The 23,188-nt window shown below is 36.5% G+C and overlaps 1 protein-coding gene across 3 annotated transcripts in view; it reads left to right on the forward strand.

The window, feature by feature from the left end:
- VPS8 (VPS8 subunit of CORVET complex) overlaps positions 1–23,188 on the forward strand; it is a 255,460-nt gene that overhangs the window by 168,413 nt on the left and 63,859 nt on the right. For all 3 annotated transcript variants that reach the window (XM_019668968.1, XM_019668980.1, XM_019668973.1), the window contains 5 exons: positions 4,710–4,799; positions 7,695–7,737; positions 11,585–11,688; positions 15,338–15,419; positions 15,764–15,846. In XM_019668968.1, the coding sequence (XP_019524513.1) occupies positions 4,710–4,799; positions 7,695–7,737; positions 11,585–11,688; positions 15,338–15,419; positions 15,764–15,846 (402 nt within the window). The remainder of the gene's footprint in view (positions 1–4,709; positions 4,800–7,694; positions 7,738–11,584; positions 11,689–15,337; positions 15,420–15,763; positions 15,847–23,188) is intronic.

Genomic DNA, 23,188 nt, shown 5'->3' on the forward strand with positions numbered 1-23,188 from the left:
AATCATTCACCATTTTACGAATGAGCAGACGGAGACTCACATATTCAATTACTTGCTGAAGTTCATACACTTACAGTAGTAAGTGGTAGCACCTGAGATTGAACCCAGATAGTCTGACTCCATAGTGCATGCTCTTTGGTGCTGTGATAATAAACTGCTTCTCTGCTCCAGTAAAGCCAGAAACAGCACATGTCCATCATTGTTATTACTCAAGCTTCACAGACATTAAAGCCAACACAATAACTGTAGAAAAAGGAATCCAGTAAAAATATTAAAAAGAGAAAAAAGCTCTTGTTTGCGGGCACTGATGATTACATAGTCCTCTTAGGCAATAAGACCTAATAGGCTGAAGGGCAATGCAGTGGGCTTAGCACAGTCATTGCCTTGATTCTCTTGTTTTCTCCTATTTCCAAATGAAAATGAATACATACACATATACACATACACACTTTTCTAAACTACTGTAAGAGGCTAGGATCTGTCCTGTTTAAAAAATTTTTTTACGTTTTTCTCTCTTTTTTAATTAGTTTCAGGTGTACCAAACAACATAGTGATAAGACATTTATATACCTCACAGAGTGATAACCCCAATAAGTCTATTACCCATCTGACACTGTACATAGTTATTACAATATTATTGACTGTATTCCCTATGCTATACTTTATATCCCCATTTTTTTTTATAATTGACATTCAATATTATTTTATATTAGTTTCAGGTGTACAGCACATTGGTCAGACATTTATGTAATTTATGAAGTGATCCCGATAAGTTTAGTACTCATCTGACACTATACATAGTTTTTATGGTATTATTGACTATGTTCCCCATACTTTACATTTCCGTGACTATTTTGTAACTACCAATATGTACTTCTTAATCCCTTCACCTTTCTCACCCGCTCCCCAGATATATGTACCCCTATGTTCACTGCAGCGCTATTAACAATAACCAAGATATGGAAACAACCCAAACCCCCATCAATAGACGATTGGATAAATTGTGGTACATTTATACAATGGAACATTACTCTGCTATAAAAAAAAAAAAGAAATCTTATCATTTGCAACAACATGGTTGGACACAGGATATTATGCTAGGTGAAATAAGTCAGACTAAGAAAGACAAATAACATGATCTCAGTTATATGTGGAATCTAAAGAACAAAATAAGCAAACAAAACAAATAGATTCATAGATACAAAGAATAAACTGAAATTTGTTTTTAAGCTACCATTATATCTCCTTCCCTTTACTATCAATACTCATGAAACAGTAACCTGTATTTTCTTCATCTACCTGCTGAACTTCCCATACACTTAAAATTTTTTTAATTTTGAAGTATTTCAAATATATAGAAATGTGCAGAATGTCAAATACATATATATCCACCAAGCCAATTTTATGGATGTTAACATTTTGCCATATTGGCTCCAGATCTTTGTTGTTTTGTTGTTTATTTTTTTGTTGTAGAAATAAAGCACTCTTTGTCTGCCATGTCCCCTTCTCTCCCCTGAGGTCATCACCAACCTGAAGATGGGAAGTTTATAATTCCCATCCATGTTTTTTTATTTTTCCTATTTTTATTTACCTATAAAATACAAGATACAGCTTTACATGATTTTATATTTTGTTTTAATGGTATATAATACATATACTATAGAAAATTGTTTTTTTCATTAAATTTTTTAATCAATTTTTATGCATTTAGCTTGAGTTCATTCATTTTAATGGTCATATAATGATCTAGTGAATGAATATGCCACAGTTTATATATTTCCCTATTCATAGACATTCAGATTGTTTCCAGTCTTTTGCCATTATAAACAATGCTACATTAGACATGAGGTGTCTCTAAGTAGTACACCTGGAAGTAGAATTATTTAGACCTTATAGTAGCTTAAGTCTACTGATTTTGCTAGGCTGATTTCCTCTTTTTATATTCTCATCATCAGTGTTTGTTATTTGTTGTTTTTTCACATCCTTGCTGATTCCTAATATTTTTATTGCTATTTATTTATTAAACTTTATTGGGGAAGAGTGTGTTCTTCCAGGACCCATCAGCTCCAAGTCAAATAGTTGTTTCAATCTGGTTGTGGAGGGTGCAACTCAGTGGCCCATGTGGGGATCGAACCGGCAACCTTGGTGTTATGCGCACTGTGCTCTAACCACCTGAGCCAACCAGCCGCCTCCGATTCTTAATATTTTTAGACTTCTTAATTTTTGCCAGTGTGTTAGGTATGATTGATTACCCATGACATTGAATATCTTTCCATATGTTTAATGAGCCTTTGGATTTTCTTTTCTCTGATTTATCTGCTCACATCCTTTGCCCATTTTCCCATTGAGTTTTTGCTTTTCTCTTACTGATTTCTAGAAGTTCTTTCTAATTTCTGGGTTTCTAATTCCTTGCTGATTTTATATGTTGGAGGTGCCTCTTCCAATCTCATAGAGCTTGTCTTTTAACTTGTTTTTTAGTGGCCTCTATTTTAATTTATCAGTCTTTTCCTTCAAGGTTTAATTTTTTGTACGTGAGTCTTAGTTCCTTTCCAACTTTGATGGCATAAAGATATCCTCTTATATGAATTTTATAGTTCAGCTTCATACATTTAGGCTTTTAATCCATCTGGAATTTATTTCTGTAAACAGATCAAGAGAGGGATTTGTATATTTTTCCCATATGGATGGCTAATGGTCCATGTGGCATTTTATTGTCCTTTCCTCACTGATTTATAATACCATACTGCCGTACACCAAACTCCCAAATGTACATGGATCTGTTTGTGGATTCTGTTCTGTTCCTTCAGTTATTCGTCTTTTCCTTTACCCATGCCACATATTTTAATTAATATAGCTTTACAATAAGGCTTATTATTTGAAAGAAGAGTCTTCCCTCCTCATTATTTTTCTTTAAAATTCTTTGGCTACTCTCAATCTCTTATTATTTCACACCAATTTAGGAATCACATTGTCAGGTTCCTTTAAAAAAACCTATATTCTTCTGTGATTTTGATGAAAAAAATACATTGAATTTATTGATTAATTTAGGGAGGATTGACATCTTTATGGTATTGTCTTCACATTCAGGAACATGGTCATCTTTTTAAAATGCCTTTTATGCTCTTTGGTGAGGTTTTATAACTTTATATAATATTTTACATAAGATTTTTTTTTTTTTTAAGATTTCATTGGGGAATTGGGGAAGGGGAACAGCCAAGTTGTTGTCCTTCTGTCTTAGTTGTGGAGGGCGCAGCTAGCTCAGCTCCAAGTTCAGTCACCATCCAGCAGCCCTTTGGCAGCTCGCGGCCACTCAACTCAAGGTGCTGTGTTCAATCTTAGTTGCTGGTGAGCATAGCCCACCATCCCCTGTGGGAGTCGAACTGGCAACCTTGTTGTTAGGAGGGCATGCTCTAACCACTTAGCCATGCTGCCACCTGTTGGCAGCTCAGCTTGGGCGCAGCTCACTGGCCCATGTGAGAATTGAATCGGTGACCCTGTTGCTCAGAGATTGCGCTCTTAACCAACAGAGCCACTTGGCCAGCTCTACATAAGATTCTTGCACATAGTTACTTAAATTTGTTCCTAGGTACTTACACTTTTGTTAGCATTGAGAGGACATTTATTGAAATGACTTTTTTATTGATTATTGCTGCTGTATGTTATTAATTTTTGTACATTGTTTTGTATCTGGCAACCAGGCTGAATTCTTTTTTCATTCAATAGTTTTTAGATTTTTTTAAATAAAATAATATTTTCTATGAATAATGGTAGTTGGGGTTTTTTTCTTTCTAATCTTGTACAGTTTTTTCTTTCTCTTATCAGATGTCTCGGAGCTCTAGTATATTTTGAATAGAAACAGTAATAGTGTGCACTCTTGTTTATGATTTAAAAGGGAATGTGTCTAACATTTTACATTGAATAAGGTGCTTATAGTATATTGGATTTTGATGGATAATTTTTATTAAGTTAACAAAGATCCATTATCAGTTTGGGTAAGAGTGTTTTTGTATTGTTTCTGTTTTTGTCAAGAATGGGTGCTGTATTTTATCAAATACTTTTTCTGCATTTATTGAGATGATCACATTTTTATCCTTTGATCTGTTAACCTGTTAATATGTTATTTGTGCCGCTCTATTTTTTTTCACTTGTAAGAAAGTTTTATTCTACTTTGTCTTTTCAAAGACTAATTTGGGATTTGTTAAACCTCTGTATTATTTCTCTATTGTTTCCTTCTATGGCATTATTTTCTGTACTTATTTTCTTTTATCTAAGCTTAATTGGTATTTCTTTTTGACTCATTAGAAACTTTATTAATTTTTAATAAGAGCTCACAAGTTGATATTTAGTGTTTTCATTGTCGTTTTGTTCTAAATATTCTGTGTATATAATTACACTGATCAGTTTCTGATTTATAGTATTACTATTTATGTATGCATGTTACATTTTCTCCAACAGATATACCTTATTCAGGTGTGTAACGATTTTAAAAATAAATAAATGAAAAAAAAATGAATGTACCTGGTCCAGTTAGAATCCCAAATGGGCCATTATAAGACTAGAAAGTCAAATATTTGCATATTATACTGTAAAGCAGCATACTACTAAGCTATGAATTCATTATTATCATGTTGGTTTTTTCCCATCCTTAATAGGATCTTCCTTCTTCACAAACAAGATTTGTGAACAAAATCCTTTATCTTCTTTCCTAGATTGCCCAAAGGTATCAACTTCATGAAGTCACTGCCCATCTGTTAGAAAAGAAAGGAAATATTCATGATGCCTTCTTAATAATGCTAAAGGTAATATTTTACTTGATTTGCTCTGTCATGTTTCTATCTATCCCTCCATTCATCAATCTATCTCTTTTTGAGATATAATTGACATATAACATTGTATAAGTTTTCATTAATCCACCTTAATTTTTTATGTTTCAAAGTAAATTGGAGACAATAGTACATTTTACCTCTAAATGTTTTTTATCATGCATGTAATTGACTAGAGTTCAGTATTTCTTTGTGGTCCCTTTTTAAGGTAATATTTACGTACAACAAAATGTGTGTTAAATGTACCATTTGATGAGTTTTCACAAATGCATACACAGGTAACCCTAGTCCCTAACAAGTAGAGAACGTTACCTTCACCCCAGAAAGTTCCCTCATGCTCCTTCCCAGTCAGTCCCCATCCCCATTCTCCCAAAAAGATCTTCTGATTTTTTTTTCCACCATGGATTAGTTTTGCCTGTTCTATTTGTTCATATTAATGGAATCATTCAGTAGGTACTCTTACGTAATTCTTCTTGCATTGAGCATGTTTTTGAGATTTATCTCTGTTATTGCATGTAGCAGTAGTTTGTTTCTTTTATTGCTGAGTAGTATTTAATTGTATGAATATACCACAGTTTATCTATTTTTCTGTTGATTGACACCTGGACTATTTCTAGCTTTTGGCCCTTGTGAATAAAGCTGCTATGATCACTCTTACACACAGATGTTTTCATTTCCCTAGAGTCAATGCCAAGGAGTGAATTGCCAGGCCATAGAATAGGTATAGGTTTAGCTTTATAAGAAATTATCAGACCTCTTTCCAAAATGGTTGTAGCATTTTACACCTCACCAATAATGTATGAGTGTTTTGGTTGCTTCACGTTCTCACTGACTGTTGGTGTTCTATCACTTTTTGAAAAAAAAGTTTCCATTCTTTTAATTGTAAAATATATGTAAGACGAAGTTTACCATTTTGGTGGCATTAAGTATATTTACATTGCTGTGCAACCATCACCACCATCCATCTTCAGAAATTTTTCCACTTCCCAAACCCATTAAACAATTACTCACCATTCTTCCCTCACCCCAGCCCCTGGAAATCACCATACTGCTTTTAGACTCTGAATTTGATTACCCTAGGTGCCTCATGTAAGTGGAGTCATACAGTATTTGTCCTTTTATGTCTATCACACTTAGTATCATGTCTTCAAGATTTATCCGTGTTGTAGCATGTGTCAGAATTTCATTTTTTTAAGGCTAAATATTTCATTTTATGTATGTACCACATTTTGTTTATCCATTCATTCATCGATGGACACTTGGGTTGCTTCCACCTTTCGACTATTGTGAATAATGCTACTATGAACATGGGTATACAAATATCTTTTTGAGTTCCTGCTTACAATTCTTCTGGGTATATATCCAGAAGTGGGGTTGCTGGATTAAATGGTGATTCTATTTTTAATTTTTGAGGAACTGCCATACCTTTTTCCATAGTAGCTGTATCATTTTACATTCCCACCAGCGGTGCACAAGGGTTTCAGTTTTTCCACATCCCCACCAACCCTTATTTTCTGCTTTCTTAATAGTAGTCATTTTAATGGGTGTGAAGTATTATATCAGTTTTTAAATTATTCATCTAACTAGGAATAGATTACAGATGTCTTATGTATATCAAAAAGCGTTCCATATTGGCTCTTGGTGTTTTCTAGCCATATAATTCTAAAACAGGCGAGGAAGGATATTCCATAGAGGCTTTGTATAAGCTCTTAACCCCTTTTAATTTCTAAATTATCCCTACTTCTCTTTTTCCTTGCAATTTGTTTGTTGAAGTTACCATGAACCTATTTTTAAGGGATAAGAAAAGGTATTCCTGGCATGGATAGAGGGGAAAGAATCATGAGATCCTCGCAGGGAATAAGATTATCATCTGTAAAGGCGTGGGGCTACAAAGAAACATGAACTGCTAGGAGAGGAGCCAGCAGCTTTGCTAGCGCTCAGCCATCCGGGTACGAGTATACTCGTAGGCAGGTCAGGCTAGAAACAGAGGCGAGGCCCAGATTCAGAAAGACTTTGTGGGACATGCTAAAGAATTAGGACTGATTCTGTTTTCACACAGGATCAAATAAAGGTTTTTAAGCAGGGAACTGATGTGATGTTTGTTTCAGAAAGACTGCTCTGGTGACTATAGGAGGATGGGGGTGTGTAGACAAGGGGGAGGTAAACTGGAGGCAGAGAGCACGTGGGAGGCGGTTGCAGTAGTACAGGTGTGAAACAGTGAGGGCCTGAGCTGGGTGTGGCAGTGATGGAGACAAGAGGATGTGAATTTGAGAACTTAATGATCATTTAAGTACAATATGGCATGAATGAGAGGGAGTAGTTAATGACAATTCTATGATTTTTCACTTAACATTAGCCTATAAGGAATCTCAAAAAAAGAAGATTTTGGGTAGAAGGGATATATTAAAGTCAGCTTCTGTGTATGTTAAGAAGCCTTTGGAATGTCAGTTAAGGGGATCTAAGGGTCTAGGAATCAGTAGAGCAGTGGACACTACGACTGCATATTTAGGCGATGTCACACTCAAAGCTGTGCCCCACGCTATGGGGTAGTCTCATAATGTCCGCTTTTATTCCCACTCACCCCTTTTTCTCATAACCCAGTGTGAATTTTATCCCCTTCCCCAAAGCATGGATAAATTAATCCTCAATACTGTGCCTAAAGAATGTCAGTGGTGACCATGTGGGTGGTACAACAGAAGCAGAAGTGGGCAGACTAAGTGATCCTTGATACTATGCTTTCTATAGACACAAGAATTCTCTTCTGAATAACAAATCATTCTTAATAACCTTGTTGTTTCCTGAGTTTTCCAATTAAATATGTTAATTCAGATATTTGGTGGATTAGAAATTAGTGTTCTCTTTTCCTCCTAGAGACTACAAAGCAAACTTCAAGAGATAACCCATCAGGATGAAAGTAAGTTCTTGAGTGTAATTTACAATTTCTTTTTCCATCAACTCCATGTTGTTAAAGATGTTGTCTAATAAACTGCATTTATTAAGTAATAATTACTTTGATCTGCATAATTACTGTTTATCCACTTTAACATTGATTCCAATTTTAGCTCATTTTCAAGGGCTCATAATAGGAGATCGTATAAACCGTGTGGCTTTGCGATGCTAATTGTCAGTGGAGTTCAATGTACAGAAAATTAGGCACTCTTCACTGGTATTGATTTTTTTGGGGGTTATATTTCTCTACTTACGTTTTGGTTGTAATTGAGGTGCATAAATAATGTCTTAAAAATTACTATAAAGTGCTCAGAAACAGCAAATCAGAGCTTCTAATCAGTGAGTGGTAACCAGTGTTTCTGTACTGAAATTATATAATTTTAGCACAAAACATAAAACCTGACAGTTTAGAATCTTGAGTGGCATTGTCACAGATAGATATATAATTTCCACTATATTTTTTTATATTTAAAAACTTTATTTTGTAACATTTTGGTAAAATATGCTAACATGAAATTCACCATTTTAACCATTTTTAAGTGTACAGTTAAGTGACATTAAGTACATTCACACTGTTGTGCAATCATCACCACCATCCATCCCCAGAATTTTTTCAACTTCCCAAACTCAAACTCTATACCCTTTATTTTATATTGTTTTATTTTTATTATTAGTTTCAGGTGTACAAAACAAGGCAATAGTTATCCTTTTCACCCCTCAAAAAGTGACAATCCAAACTCTATATCCTTTAGACAGTTGCTCCCCATTTCGTCCTCTCCACTCAACCCCTAGCAACCACCACTCTACTATCTGACCTTTGAATTTGATTACTCTAAGTATTTCATATAAATGGATCATACAGTATTTGTCCTTCTGGATCTAGCTTATTACATTTAACATGCTGTCTTCAAGATTTATCCATGTTATAGCACATGTCATAATTCCATTCCTTTTAAAGTCTGAATAATATTCCATTTTATATATACACCATATTTTGTATTCATTTATTGATCAGTGGACACTTGAGTTGCTTCTACTTTTGACTATTGTGAATAATGCTGCTATGAACATGGGTGTGCAAATATCTTTTCAAGTCCCTGCTTTTAGTTCTTCTGGTTATATACCAGAAGTAGGATTGCTGGATTAAATGGTAATTCTATTTTTAATTTTTTGAGGAACCACCATATTGTTTTCTGTAGCACTATATCATTTTACATTTCCACCAGCAATGCACACAAGTTTCAATTTCTCCACATCCTCATCAACAATTGTTATTTTCTGTTTTCTTGATAGTAGCCATCCTAATGGGTGTGAGGTGGTATCTCATTGTGGTTTTGATTAGCATTTCCTTAATTAATGAGTAGTGATATTTAGTATATCACTTTAGTACATTTGTATATCTTCTTTGGAGAAATGTCTGTTTTAGTCCTTTGTCCACTTTTGAATTGGATTATTTGTTTTCCTATTACTTGACATTTTCAAAATAGCCCTCCCAAAGTTTAGAGAATCACTTGATAGGAGATTTTTAGATTGTTCTGCTTTTTTAACTCACCAGCACATTTCTTGGACCCCTTGGCTTACACATTCCCCTAAACACCAGTACCCTAATTCTCTGTAGATTATTTTTGGAACCTCAGTTAACACTTGGTAACTTTTCCATATTTAATCCAACTAAACATTTAATTACTATTTTTGTATTTTTGTACTGTCAGTACATGTTCAGTCAATTTGACCATGTTAGGTTTGTTGCATTTATGACATTATTCTTTTTCAGTTTAGTGTTATGAGAATATCTTTTGCAGAGATTACATGAAAGATTGAGGGAAAAGTAAGAAGAATGTTTCCCCAAAGCACTACCGTGATTTGCAGGTGATATGTCAGAGAAGACAGTTCTTTGAATTCCCATGAAGATAAATTTCTCAGTAGTAGACTCATGTCTACCATCTACTTTCAGATTCAATTTTGACAGTATGCTCAAGAATTTTGGAGGATTTGCTGGTTGCAATACACTCTGCTAGTTCCTATGGGTATTTACACAGATGGCTAAAATACAGTTCTCACCCAAAGAACTACAGTCTTGTGAAGGAGACAGATATGTGAACAAAAACTTCTAGTATAGGTAGAATCAAGTATTATAAAAGAGGTGCATTACAAGTGGCAAGGATTGTGGAAAAAGTAGGGAACAATTTATAGCTAATGAATCAAAGATACTTTTGTGGAAGACATGACCTTTGAAGTAATTAAGATTGGAATGAAGAATAGGAGTTTGATAGGCAGAAAGCAAGGAGAGGGCCTTCTAGGCTGAGGAACGTGCCTGGCCATAACCTCAGGGAGTAAGAAATAACCTGGTGATAGAAAACCTGGTGTGAGAAGCTGAGCCAGAGTGTTTACTATGTTCACTTAGGGTCAGAGGTTTACTTACAGTCTATTTTTAAAAATTAGAAGTATTTGATGGTTTTTGTGGATGGGACTGATGTGTTTGGATTTGTGCTTAAGAAAACTTTAGTGACAGCACAAAGGGAATGAGGGAGGCAAGATTTAGAAGTCAAAAGTTTAGGGCAAATGAAGCGATGCAGAGCCTCACAGAGTAAAAGTAGTGGGCATATGAGAGTATGGAAGTAGAATTAACAAAATTGGCTGTGTGGGTAACAAAATTGAAGGTGTGGGTGAATGAGAGAGAAGCATCAAACGTGATGAAGATTTATAAACTAGTTGACTTAAAGATGATGGTTCCATTAATTTAGTTTGGAATTGCAGGGGGAAAAGCAGATTTGAAGTGAGAAAAATGGGTTGGGTTTTGCATATGTAAAGTTCAAGGTGATTGCAGGATATCCATGTAGAGATAAATGTCTTAGAGTTCGTTGAAAATTCATCCTGCAGATTTTGAAAAGAAAAAGGGCTGGAGGTGTGCATGAAAGTTATTTGCAAAGATGTGAAAATTAAAACCACAAGAGTGGTTGAAATTCCTGAAAAAAGAAAAGGACCTAAAGTAGTATCTTGGAGGAATACCCACATTTAAGAATTAGAGGAAGAGGGCCGGCCGAGTGGCGCGATGGTTAAGAACTCGCTTGGGATGCCAGAGAGCCCCGGTTCGGATCCCACATATGAGGGCCAGTGACACTGCCCTCTACAGCTAAGAGGCTGAACAACAGCTCAACCTGGAGCTGGGCTGCCGTGAGTCGCTGGCGACGGCGTAGGCTGCAGCCCCTGTGGCAGTGGGTTGCCATGGGCTACTATATGTAGCCAGCAGCCAGCGTGAGCGGCCAGCAGCCGCAGTGAGCGGCCGTCCAGAAGCCGGCGACTGATCTGCCTCGCCAGGGAAGAGCGCAATGATGGTGACAACTTGGGCCAGTGAAGCAGCGTCCTCCACAACTAGATTGAAGAACAAAACGACAGCAACTTGTCTGTTCCCCTTCCCCCAATTCCCCATCACTGTTCCCATCCCCCCAATTACCCAATAAAAATCTTTAAAAAAAAAAAAAGAATTAGAGGAAGAAATGGTGAAGAAAGGTGAAAGATAATCTCTCTACTAATTCACAAACAGATGATTGGGAATTTTCCATAGCTAAAGCATATTAAAATGCTAAGTTTGATGTACTTTATATGTCCTATGAATGTTAAACATTGATATGGAAAACTATTGCTCAGAATCATCTGGTTTTTAATCTACAAAATGTTGGTATCAGGTCTTATAGATGATTATGTCATAGAAAAACAAGCGTATACAGAGGAAATTTTTAAATTTTTTACAGATGCTTTAAAGTTCTCATTAATATATACTTAAGTGATGTTAACAATTTTTCTGAATCTAGACACCAAAGAGGATCCCTCGTTGAAGGATCTTGAAGATACCGTGACAGAGACAATCGCCCTTTGCCAGAGAAATTCACAGAATTTGAACCAGCAGCAAAGAGAGGTAGGAGAATGACTGCTTAGGCATTTAAAGTCTGTTCTGGTCTGAAACGAGGAATTCTATAATATGTCCAGTGCTCCCTCAGCCACCTTAGTTCAATCCAACTGGAGTTTAATCACTGTTTAGTGTTCCCAGGTGTATAAGACTCCCAAAGTTATTCTGAGGTTTGCCTGCCCTTCTGGTTCTCACAAAAGGCTTTATATAGACTTAGATTTGGCTGTGCTGCAAAGCGTAGGTGTGTGAATACTAGATGTCCTTGTTCTCTTTGGACTGAGATTTTCTGTATTCTGTGTAGTAATATTGTGGATGTGTCATCATTTATCATCTATTCCCCATGGATGAAAGTGAGCATGAGGAACTGAAGGAAAACCCTTAGGGATACAGAAAAAGCTGGAAAAGGTCGAAGAAGGTTATGATATAGTAGTTCCCAACCTTGGCTGCACATTGGAGTCACCTGGGAAGCTTTGAAAAATCCCAGCACGCAGACTGCACCCCAGATCAATTAAAGTCTCAGTGGCTGTGACCCAGTCATCAGTATGGTTTAAAGCTTCCCACGTGATTCCAGTGTGCAGTTAAGGTTGGAAGCACTGCTGTAACAGATTGCAGACTGCAAAAAGGGAGAACACAAAACCGAGCACCTATGCAGGTGGGACTTACAGCAGTGAAGCAGACACTAAGGGGGCGAAATGCGACTTGACAGACAAGTTCTAAGTAGTTTTAAGAAGTAAATCTTGGGCAGCATGATATGCATATGTGTAAGTCCTCTCGTGCCTGGCCCTCCAGGCTGTGGCCTCTGACTGGACACCATCTGGCCTCTTTCCACTGCCTGGTTTTCTGAAATGGGAAGCAGGGTAAATGTGTCGTGTGTAGTTTGCCATCCATGTTACAATGGAAATAATACACTTGGTATGTTTTCTGTTCTTATGAGATGGGTAAATTTCTCCTTTATGTTTTTGTGAAGAATTTTTTAAGGTCATAAATTTTGATAATTCTTTAGAATATAAATTGTGTATAACAAACACATTTACCTAATAGATGTGATTTTTTTCTTTATTAAAAAAATTTTGTGTGTAAAAAAGATAACATATCCATCATTTAAAAAGAAATCCTGCAATACAGAAAGTTACACAAAAGGATGTTTTAAAAATTACCCTGACTTTGCTGCATCTGATGTGATGAGACCATTCTCAGCAGTCAGACTGTGGACATTCCAGAAAGCGTGGACATCACTCTGAAGGGACGCGCAGTTACCATGAAGGGCCCCAGGGGCACCCTGCGGAGGGCCTTCGATCACATCAGTGTAGAACTCAGTCTCCTTAGAAAGAAAAAGAAGAGGCCCTGGGTTGACAATGATGGGGAAATAGAAAGGAACTGGCTCCTGTTTGCATTCTCTGTAGTCACGTACAGAACACGGTCAAGGGTGTCACATTGGGCTTCCTTTACAAGATGAGGTCTGTGTGTGCTCACTTCCCCATCAACGTCGTTATTCAGGAGAATGGTTCTCCTGTTGAAATTTGAAATCTGAAATCTCTTGGGTGGAAAATACATCTGCAGGGTTGGCATGAGGTCAGGTGTTGCTTGTTCTGGGCTTATTCAAGCCCAGAACGATGAGTTAATTCTTGAAGGAAATGATATTGAACTTGTATCAAATTCAGCTGCTTTGATTTAACAAGCCACAACAGTTAAAAACAAGGATGTCAGAAAAATTTTGGATGGTGTCTCTGTTTCTGAAAAAGGAACAGTTCAGCAGGCTGATGACTAAGATCTAAGTTTTCCAGCTACAGAAACACCAAGATATCAGGTGATTCCTCAGACTCATTTGTGATATTTTAAAGATGCAGTAAAAGCCATGTATTAAAAAAAAATTACCCTGTATCCATACTACTATGAAGAAATAACCCTCATTTTCAAGTGAATATCACTCTAGATATTTTTTATCTGCCTCGGTTGACATAATTTTGGAAAAATGGAATCAAATAATGTTTGCTTTTAAAAATAAACATGGTATACAATCTCACTTAGGAAGATTATGTAAAACTGAGGAATTTCTAAATTTCAGATATTTATTTACCATACTATTTCTTAATATTTAAATCTCACTAAAGATTTAAAAAATACGAAGTGTAATAGTTTTTTAATTACATTTCAGTTTTTATAACATCTGTGATGCCAAGCCAGTAAGAAAATTTGCATGAACTCATGCTTGGTTTAACCTTTCTTCTCCAACCCTCTTAATTTTAATTAGTTATTTTACCTTATTAAGGTTAATAACACATTCTTTTCTGAATCCACAGTTCTCATAATTGTTTACTCTTTATTTAAAGGGATTATGGGCTTTGCACCAGTCCTTTTGCCATGATTTTTCTGTCCTAAGTTTTTATTTTCATTTATCTTTTGATTAGCTGGCTATATTTGGACATGGTTATACTTTGATAGAAAAACACAAAAGGGTAAAATTGCTAAAGCTATGTTTATACATATTTAATACTAAGCCTTTTTTATTTTTCAACCCATCCACCTCCTCTAATATCTATTCTTCTTCTCATGGAAATTTTAAGGAAAAATAACAATTATGTTTTATAAATAGCGGTTCATGTTTACATGAGCTGAAATATGTCTAGCTTCACATATATTAATGGTAGAATTAGAAATAAAAGCCATGCCTCTAGAACTTTGGGGATTATTAGGACTGTATTTGAATCTGTATCTCTTAATCAGAGACAGGGACAAGGCCTTCTTTGATGTGGCAAAAGGTAAATTTATCTTTTTTTATGTCAAAAAGTGCTTGAGTTGGAATTTGTTTAATAAAGATATTTGATGTTGGACTTCTTTATGAGGATAAAGATTTTTCCTAAGTCTTTAAGAGGAGCACAAAATTTGGAGTCAGATATCAATTTACTGGCATTGTGATCTTTGGCAAATTATTTAACTTCTCTAAGCTTAATTTCCTTCTCTCAACTGAAGACAATGCTCACTGTATAAGGTTACTATGAGACCGAAATGAGAAAATGTATGTAAAGCTTATAATACAGTGTTCAGTGTAATAGGAATAAATAAATGATAGCTCTGTCTCATGATGTGATTGCACATGTTAATTGAAATGTCAACTTGAACTTGGTCTGTGATGACTAAGGAAATACAAAATAATGCTTGACGTAGGAAAAAACTTTGGATAACCTTTATTTATATATCTTGTTTGACATAGCTGAAGAGAAATGAAGGGAAGGTAGGTGTAAGGGGAGTCTCTGTTTCTGTCTGCAGTGCGTAGGGTTATTTAGACTTTGTCAGTGATGCACTTATACCAGAGCATGTAAGAACCTAGCAGGAGGCTCTGTCCTGGCTCGTTGGAACCTAACCTCTCCTGAGACACAGAAGACTGCAATTCCAAGGTCTAGACTCACTTAACTTCAGCTTCCTTTTTTCCCCAAGGGGTATGATAAAGATATCTGTTCTATCTATGGTCCCCGCTTTTTATTGTCTTTTCTCTTCCCAGTCAAGGATTCCATCTTTTTCTAATTTTACCAACAAATGTATGTGAGAAGAAAATTTCAACCTGTAAAATACTATGCTGATGTTACTTTAAAATAACAGTACTTTTGTTTTGAAAAATAACAGCACTTTTGTTTTTCTTTGGTTTCCTCTGACATGATAGGTCCTCTGGTTTCCATTGTTGGAGGCAATGATGGCCCCTCAGAAGCTGTCTAGTTCAGCTGCACCTCATTTACACTCAGAAGGTAAGTTGATCAGATCCACCTGTACCATTGCCTAATTCTTACCTGCTAAAGATTATCATTGTGATAACCTTTTTCCATTATCATATCTTTCTTAATGAAATCATATTTTATAGTGTTGACCTCATCTTTCAGGTTCAATTCTTCCTGTGGCACCAATTATATCATTTGTTTTAACTAGTATTAGCTTTGCAACTTATCAATAGTTAACTTTAAAATACCACACTAGCCTTGGTTAGCTAAGTTTCTAGAAAGCTATATAAATCCACCATTTCCCACTGACTTGTAGGAAAACCAGAAAACTCTTATTGTAAACTAACCTTAATATTAATGTTTTATTATAACAGCTCTGAAATCTTTGACCATGCAAGTGCTAAACAGCATGGCAGCATTTATTGCCCTTCCATCAATTCTGCAAAGGATCTTACAGGTGAGTTAAAAGGGTTAAAAAATTGGATGTTGTTCAATTTCAACTAATATATTAGTTATATATAAACAGCAAATTGGACTAATGTTTAAATGTGTCTCGAGCATAATGCAGGTAATTTGGGGCATTAGCTAAATATCCAGCTCTCATCTTGACTCTTTCCTAGCACTCCAGTGGCATGGGTTTGCCTGGCACACACATCAGACCTTCAGTTAGGGTATGCAGCCCTCATGTTAACTGTTAGCTCGGGGGAGAATTACCATTATTTCCAGCTGTTACATTTTTTAGATCAAAAAAAGATAAAATAAACATTAAGTTACCATAGCCATTTCTTTCTTTCTTTTTTTTTTTTTTTAAAGATTTTATTGGGGAATTGGGGGAGAGGAACAGTGTTGGAGAATTAGGGAAGGGGACCAGCCAAGTTGTTGTTCTTCAGTCTTCATTGTGTAGTGCCCCAGTCGCCATCTGGCTTCCTGTCAACAGCTCGTGGCCTCTAAGCTCAAAGTGCTGTGTTCAATTTTAGTTGCGGGTGGACATAGCCACCATCCCATGCGGGAGTCGAACCAGCAGCCTCATTGTTAAGAGCACACGCTCTTTTCACTGAGCCATCCACGCGGCAGCTCAGCTCAAGGTGCTGAGTTCAGTCTTAGTTGCAATTGGGCATAGCCCACCACTGAACAGGCAATCTTGTTGTTACACCAGCTGAGCCATCCTGCCACCTGTTGGCAGCTCAGCGACAGCTCAGCTCGGGCACAGCATCACTGGCCCACATGGGAATCAAACCTGCGGCCCTGTTGCTCAGAGCTCACATTCTTAAGCCAACTCTTAACCAACTGAGCCACTCGGCCTGCCCACCATAGTCATTTCTTTTCTTTTCTTTTTTTTTTTTTTTAAGATTTTATTGGGGAATTGGGGAAGGGGAACAGCCAAGTTGTTGTCCTTCAATCTTAGTTGCGGAGGGCACAGCTAGCTCAGCTCCAAATCCAGTTCCGCCCATCGGCAGCTCAGCTCAAGGTGCCATGTTCAATCTTAGTTGCGGGTGGGCGTAGCTCACCATCTGATGCAGGAGTTAAACCGGCAACTTTGTTGTTAGGAGCAGTTGCTCTCACCAGCTGAGCCATCCTGCCACCTGTTGGCAGCTCAGCAACAGTTCAGCTTGGGCACAGCTCACTGGCCCATGTGGGAATCGAACTGGCGACCCTGTTGCTCAGAGCTCACACTCAAACAACTGAGCCACTCGGCCGGCCCCCACCATAGTCATTTCAAAATCATTCGTTGATACTTAGGTTTTCTAACTCATCCTGAAACTTTCTTTATGTCCAAAACTCATCCCCTACGTTAGATTCTATCTGGCTTTGTGTCCAAAGCTTTTGTAGGAAACATTCCAGCCTGTTTTCTTCAGCAAAATGGCCTGAGCCTTCCAACTTCATCAAAAGGAGATCACTAATAATATACTAAGATACATTTTTAGAAAAATATGTGAACATTCTTGGGGAAACAAGAGGAATCCTACTTGGAGTCCATTTTGTCTTTCTTTACTTTATGCAGTATAGAGACACACCAAGGGAAAAAAATCAGACAGTAATATGATGCCATTGATCTTAATAATTTTCAAATGATTATTATCCAATCAAGGATGTCCCTGTCAGCTCTCTTTTAAGACTCTCCAAGCTCTTCTTCCCATCTGGTATTAAGCATCTGGGCCTTTGCTGATAAAGACTCTCTCATCACATCGTACCTTATCATTTAGAATGTCTCTTTACATATATTATCTCATTTGATCCTCGTCATCTTTGAATAATCCTTTGATATAGACTACTTCTCTTATATTCATTTAAAAATACATTTATTGTAAGGTTTTTAATCACATATAAAGTAATATCTCCATAAGGCAGAAATACTTTAATTTACCAAGTAAATTAGAAAAAATGAAATCCTGAAGCCTGAAGAGGCTTCTCTTTCAATGTATGCATTTTGCTTTATGTTGAGCTTTAGCCACACTTGCTGATACATAAATTATAATAAATAAAAATCTATTTTTTCCCGTGGCAAAAACATAGAATTTAAAAAAAAATTTGTATTTTAAAATTCGTATCTTTGAAGACTTTTGATACTTGAAAATTTTTATTTTATTTTGAGTTATACTGACATTCATTGTAATTATATGCTTATCATTTTCTACCCTTAGTGGTTACTAACTTCTGCTAATCAGGAAGGTATGATAGTTTTTAACTTCCTTATTTGGACATTTGTGATTACCATAATAACTCTACCTTATATTTATGTAGAGATTTTTATTTTTCATGGTACTTTCACAGATATTATCTCATTTGAAGTACACAACAATCTTTGAGGTAGGGTAGGGCTACTATAAAATTTTCTGTTGATGAAGGATGAAACTGAAGTATAAAAAAGTTAAGTACCTATCCTGCCATTAGTGGCAGAATCCGGACTCCCATCAAAGTCTCTTATCTCCTAATTTATGCTCTTTCCTATTATATCGTGTAAGCTTTTTCATTTGTTTCATCCCTGGTATTTTGAAGAGTTAATTATTAATTAGTTTATGAATTATATATTAACCTGTTTGGTCATTACCTATGTAGATGAAAGGCACAGTTCTTACCCTAAAAGAGCTCTTACAAAAGAGACAGAAAATGTTCTGGTATAACTATTCACAGGGCTCTAAGCAAGTAATAGTAGCCGCCTTCAAGGATTATCTGCTGTGAACTCCATGTAGGGTGATTGCCACTTCTCCATCCCTACACTTTTGGTCCACAGGATGATAATAGGAGCAGCCATGCGAAAGCGTGACCCTGTCTCCTGGTTCCACCTGATTGATTCAGGGTGGGCAACTGGCCTAAATGGGGCCAATCTGTCCTTTACTGGAAATTTTAGAAATGAACTTGAGAAAGACGAATAAGTCTCTCTTCGGGTCTCTGGGTTATATAAGGCACAAAGGTCAGGAGCTGGCAGCAACTACTTTTCCATCGTATGGACCAGAATAGTAAAAAAAAAAAAAAAAAAAATTTAAACAATAGAGAGGAGGAGAAGAATGAAGTAGACACACAAAGAGGAGAATAGACAAGATGCATAGAAAAGAGACAAGATACAAGGAGAGGATTCAAGACAGTGGGAGAAGAGAACACGTAGAAAATCCTGATGGCATTTGAGCCCCTTATTGTAGTTCTTGAGGCTTACCTGCATTCCTTTGCTTGGATCCTTGAAATATCCCAGTACCTTTACAATAATTATCTTTCTTGAATAAGTTAGGATGCGTTGGGTTTCTGAATATATATATCAATAAAAGTATATATCTGAAACAGACTGAGAAATTTGGAAAGATTTCCTGGAGGAGGTGATACAGAACTGAATCTTATAGAGCCTAAAGGAATCAAGGAAAAAAGGAGATAGGTCTATTCTAAGCAGAGTGACTTATATATACAAAGAATTACAGGTAAAATACGGTGCATATGGGGAGTTGTGTTTAAGTATTCTTGGAACATAGGACAAGAATAAAGGTGAGTCACAGAGCTAAAATTTGAAGAGACAGACCGGGAATGTCTCCTTAATTGCTTTGTAAACCGTAGTAAGGACTCTGGATTTTATTTTTAAATCAGTAAATTTTGATCAAAGGATTTTAAGCAGAGGAATAATGAAATGAGGTTTCTCTTTAGAAAGGTCACTTAGCCTATGTTCTACAGGATAAATTGGAAAAGATCCAGAATGAAGGTATAGAGATACCTAGAATGCAGTCGGTACTCAAAGTTTGTTAATTGAGTTGCATAGAATGGATACTAGAACATGGATTTTGAAATTACTTAGTAGATAGAATCCACTTGACTTTTTGACTGTTTAGATGTAGGGGAACACAAGAAGAACCCAGGTAATCTCCTGATGTCAGGTTCAATGGCTGGTCGTGAGCAGTGGGGAAATATAAGACTGGAGTTTATAGGAAGAAGTAAGAAGTGAAGCTATAGACTCAGAAATCCACATAGAAGTGAAACTCAATGAACTTTAGGTGGAAGTGAATGAGCAAGAAAAGCAGAAGACCTAAAATGGAGTTCTAGGAAACAGCTAAGAAGCAGAATATATATTTTTTTCTACAAGTACAGAAGGACCTTGGGGATAAGACTATACTTTTTCTAGTGCTTTATCACTATCACCTCGCCCAGAGGCACCTGGCATATAATAGGTACTCAATACATACTTTTAGAGTACATAAAAGTCAAGGATGGAAGAATTACACTTCTGGCTAGGCTGGAGTAACAGAGACTGGATTTACCCTCCTGCTTGAGACAACCAAAAAATGGAAAAAATATATGAAATAGTAGTTTTTAAAAAACTGGATATCAGGCAATAAAGTACCGTATCTCCTGAGAGTAAGCAAGTACCAGAAGTAAGCAAGGTGAGCCCTGTTAGCCCCAGCTTAATGTTTTGAGAGAGTTTCCAGGCAATAGTGCAGAAAGGGGGAATCTCAAGAAGTTTCTGGACTACTCATTGATTTAAGAGATGGAGCTAAGAGTTAAGAGAGACCAAGTTTGCCAGAGTTTGCAAGGCAAGTACCAGAAGAGAACCCTGAAGATGTGCAGAAGGCTGTCCTTAAGTATAAGTGCACGACCTGAGGAAACTACCTAAGTCAGGGAAAGAACCACCTGAAAGGATTAAAGGGAATAATACTCGCACTCAGTCAGGGCCAACAATAGCATCTTTCCTACTAGTGAAGACTAGACCTCACAGTTCACAGAATGTTGGGTAGAGTGCTCAAAGGTCCTCGATAGTGGGAAACAGTTAGCCCGAGACTGAATAAACACAGTTCCATTGATGCCTCACGAATCTCAAAGACAAAACCTGAAAGGATCAAACTGTTCCCAAGTAATCCAGCTGCATCCCAGAACAAAGCTTAAAAATACTTTTAGAAATATAAAAATAGGCCCCACCAGTGTAAAATTTACAGTGTATGACATTGAATCAGAATTTATAAGGTATTCAAAGAAGTTGGAAAATGAAACCCAGATATGACATAGATATTAGAATTAGCAGGCAGGAACACCAAAACAGAAAAAGAAGGGTTAGTGAACTTGAAGACATAGTGATACGGACTATCCAAAATGAAACACTGTAAAATGAATCAGAAAAAGATGAACCAGAGCATCAACTCTGAACAGTCAGCTGTGGGACACTTTCAAGTGGTCCGAAAGAGGTGCACTTGGAGTCCTGAAAAGGGAGTCAGAGCATAAAGAAAACATGTGAAGAAATATTGGCTGAAAATTTTACAAATTTTTTGAGAATTGTTAGACACAGATAAATAACCCCAAACTCGAAAAACATAAAGAAAACTACAAGGCACATTATAATTGCTCAAAATCAATGATTAACAGAAAAACTTAAAAGTAGCCAGAGAAAAAAGACACAAAGGAACAAAACTAAGGACAACAGCAGATTTCTGCTGAACACTTTTAACCACTTTGACCTAGTTGACATTTATAAATCAATTGCAGCAGCAGAATACACATTGTTCTCAAGTGTATATGGAACATTTACCAAGATAGACTATATTCTGGGCCATAAAACAAGTCTCCATAATTCCAGTGTTTTTTATTTTGACCATTCTAATAGGTGTGTAGTGATCTCATTGCTTTAATTAGCACAGCCCTGAAGAATAATGACATTGAGCATTGTTTCATGTGCTCATTTGCCATCTGCATATCTCCATTGGTAAGGTGTCTGTTGAGCTCTCTGTCTGTTGTTTAGTTGGGTTGGTTGATTGGTTGTTGTTGTTGTTATTGAGTTTTGAGAGTTCTTTGTGTATTTTTTATACAAATCCTTTATCAGATATGCGCTTTGCAAATATTTTCTCCCAGTCTGTGGCTTGTCTTTTCATTCTCTCAACTGTGTCTTTCTCAAAGCAGAAGTTTTAAAATTGTAATGAAGTCCAACTTTTCAATGTTTTATTTCATGGATTGTGCTTTTGGTGTTGTATCTAAAAACTCATCACCAAGCCCAAGGTCATCTAGATTTTTTCCCCATGTTATCTTCTGGAGGTTTTACAGTTTTGCATTTTACATTTAGGTCTATGATCCGTTTTGAGTTAATTTTTATGAAACGTGTAATGTCTTTATTCTGCATGTGGATGTTCAGTTAATCCACCCCCATTGTTGAAAAGACTATCCCTTTCTCCACTGAATTGCCTTTTGCTCAGCTGACTATATTTAAGCAGGTCTATTTCTGGGCGTTCTATTCTTTCTTATTGATCTGTTTGTCTAAGTCTTCCTCCAGTCCCACACCATCTTGATTATTGTAGCTATAATAAGTTTAGAAGTCAGATAGTGTCCTCCAACTTTGTCATTCTTCAATATTGTGTTGGCTATTTGGGGTCTTTTGTCTTTCCACATAAACTTGAGAATCATTTTGTCTGTATCGTAAAGTAACACACTGGCATTTCAATTGAGACTGTTTTGTCTGCTGTTGGTATTAGGATAATGCTGGCCTCATAGAATAAGGAAATGTTTCCTCTGCTTCTGTTTCTGGAATAGATTGTAGAGTATTTGTGTGATTTCTTCTTTAAATATTGGTAGAATAAACCAGCAAAACCTTCTGGGTCTGGGGCCTTGTCTTTTGGAAAGTTAATACTTACTGATTCAATTTTAAGAGATACAGGTCTATTACATTATCTATCTCTTTTCCTGTGAGTTTTGGCACATTGTGTCTTTCAAGGAATTGATCCAGTCCTTTTAAGTTATCAAGTGCTCCAACCAGGGGTTTTTATGTACCTAGGTGTTTTTTTTTAATCTCCCCCCTCATTATCATTTTTCTTAACAGCCCCAGTATTTAATCCACTTTAAGTCTTCCCCACTAGTCTGTTTCCTGTCCTAGCACAGTGCCTGGGACATACTATACACTCAGCTAATAGTAATTGGGTCAGTCACCTAATGTCCTTGAATAGTTCTCAGCAGTTTATAAAGCACTGTATCTCCTTTGATCCTTGTATACATTAAAGCTGGGAAGGAATGGTATCCTCATGTTTCTCATGAGGAAAATGCCACTCAGAAAAGTTAAATAACTTGTCTTAATCAGCTGTTAAGTGAGCACAGCTGGAACATTAACCTAGCTCTTCTAACTCGAAAAGTTAGTCCTTTTCTTCTGTACCTAACACCAGCCATGGCATTTTTCATATCCACCTCACTTTATCAGGTCCCCTGGAGAGACATAGGGAGTGACAGTTGTTTAGATGCACAGTTGCTCAGATATTTACAGTTTTTTTCACAAGAGATGTTTACGTGTGAAAAGGTTCTCAAAGATCTTCTTGACCTCCAAATGGTTATTCAAACTGATGCCTGGTGTCTGA

This window comes from Hipposideros armiger, unplaced genomic scaffold, assembly GCF_001890085.2.
Source record: "Hipposideros armiger isolate ML-2016 unplaced genomic scaffold, ASM189008v1 scaffold_14, whole genome shotgun sequence".
In the NCBI taxonomy this organism is placed as follows: Eukaryota; Metazoa; Chordata; class Mammalia; order Chiroptera; family Hipposideridae; genus Hipposideros; species Hipposideros armiger.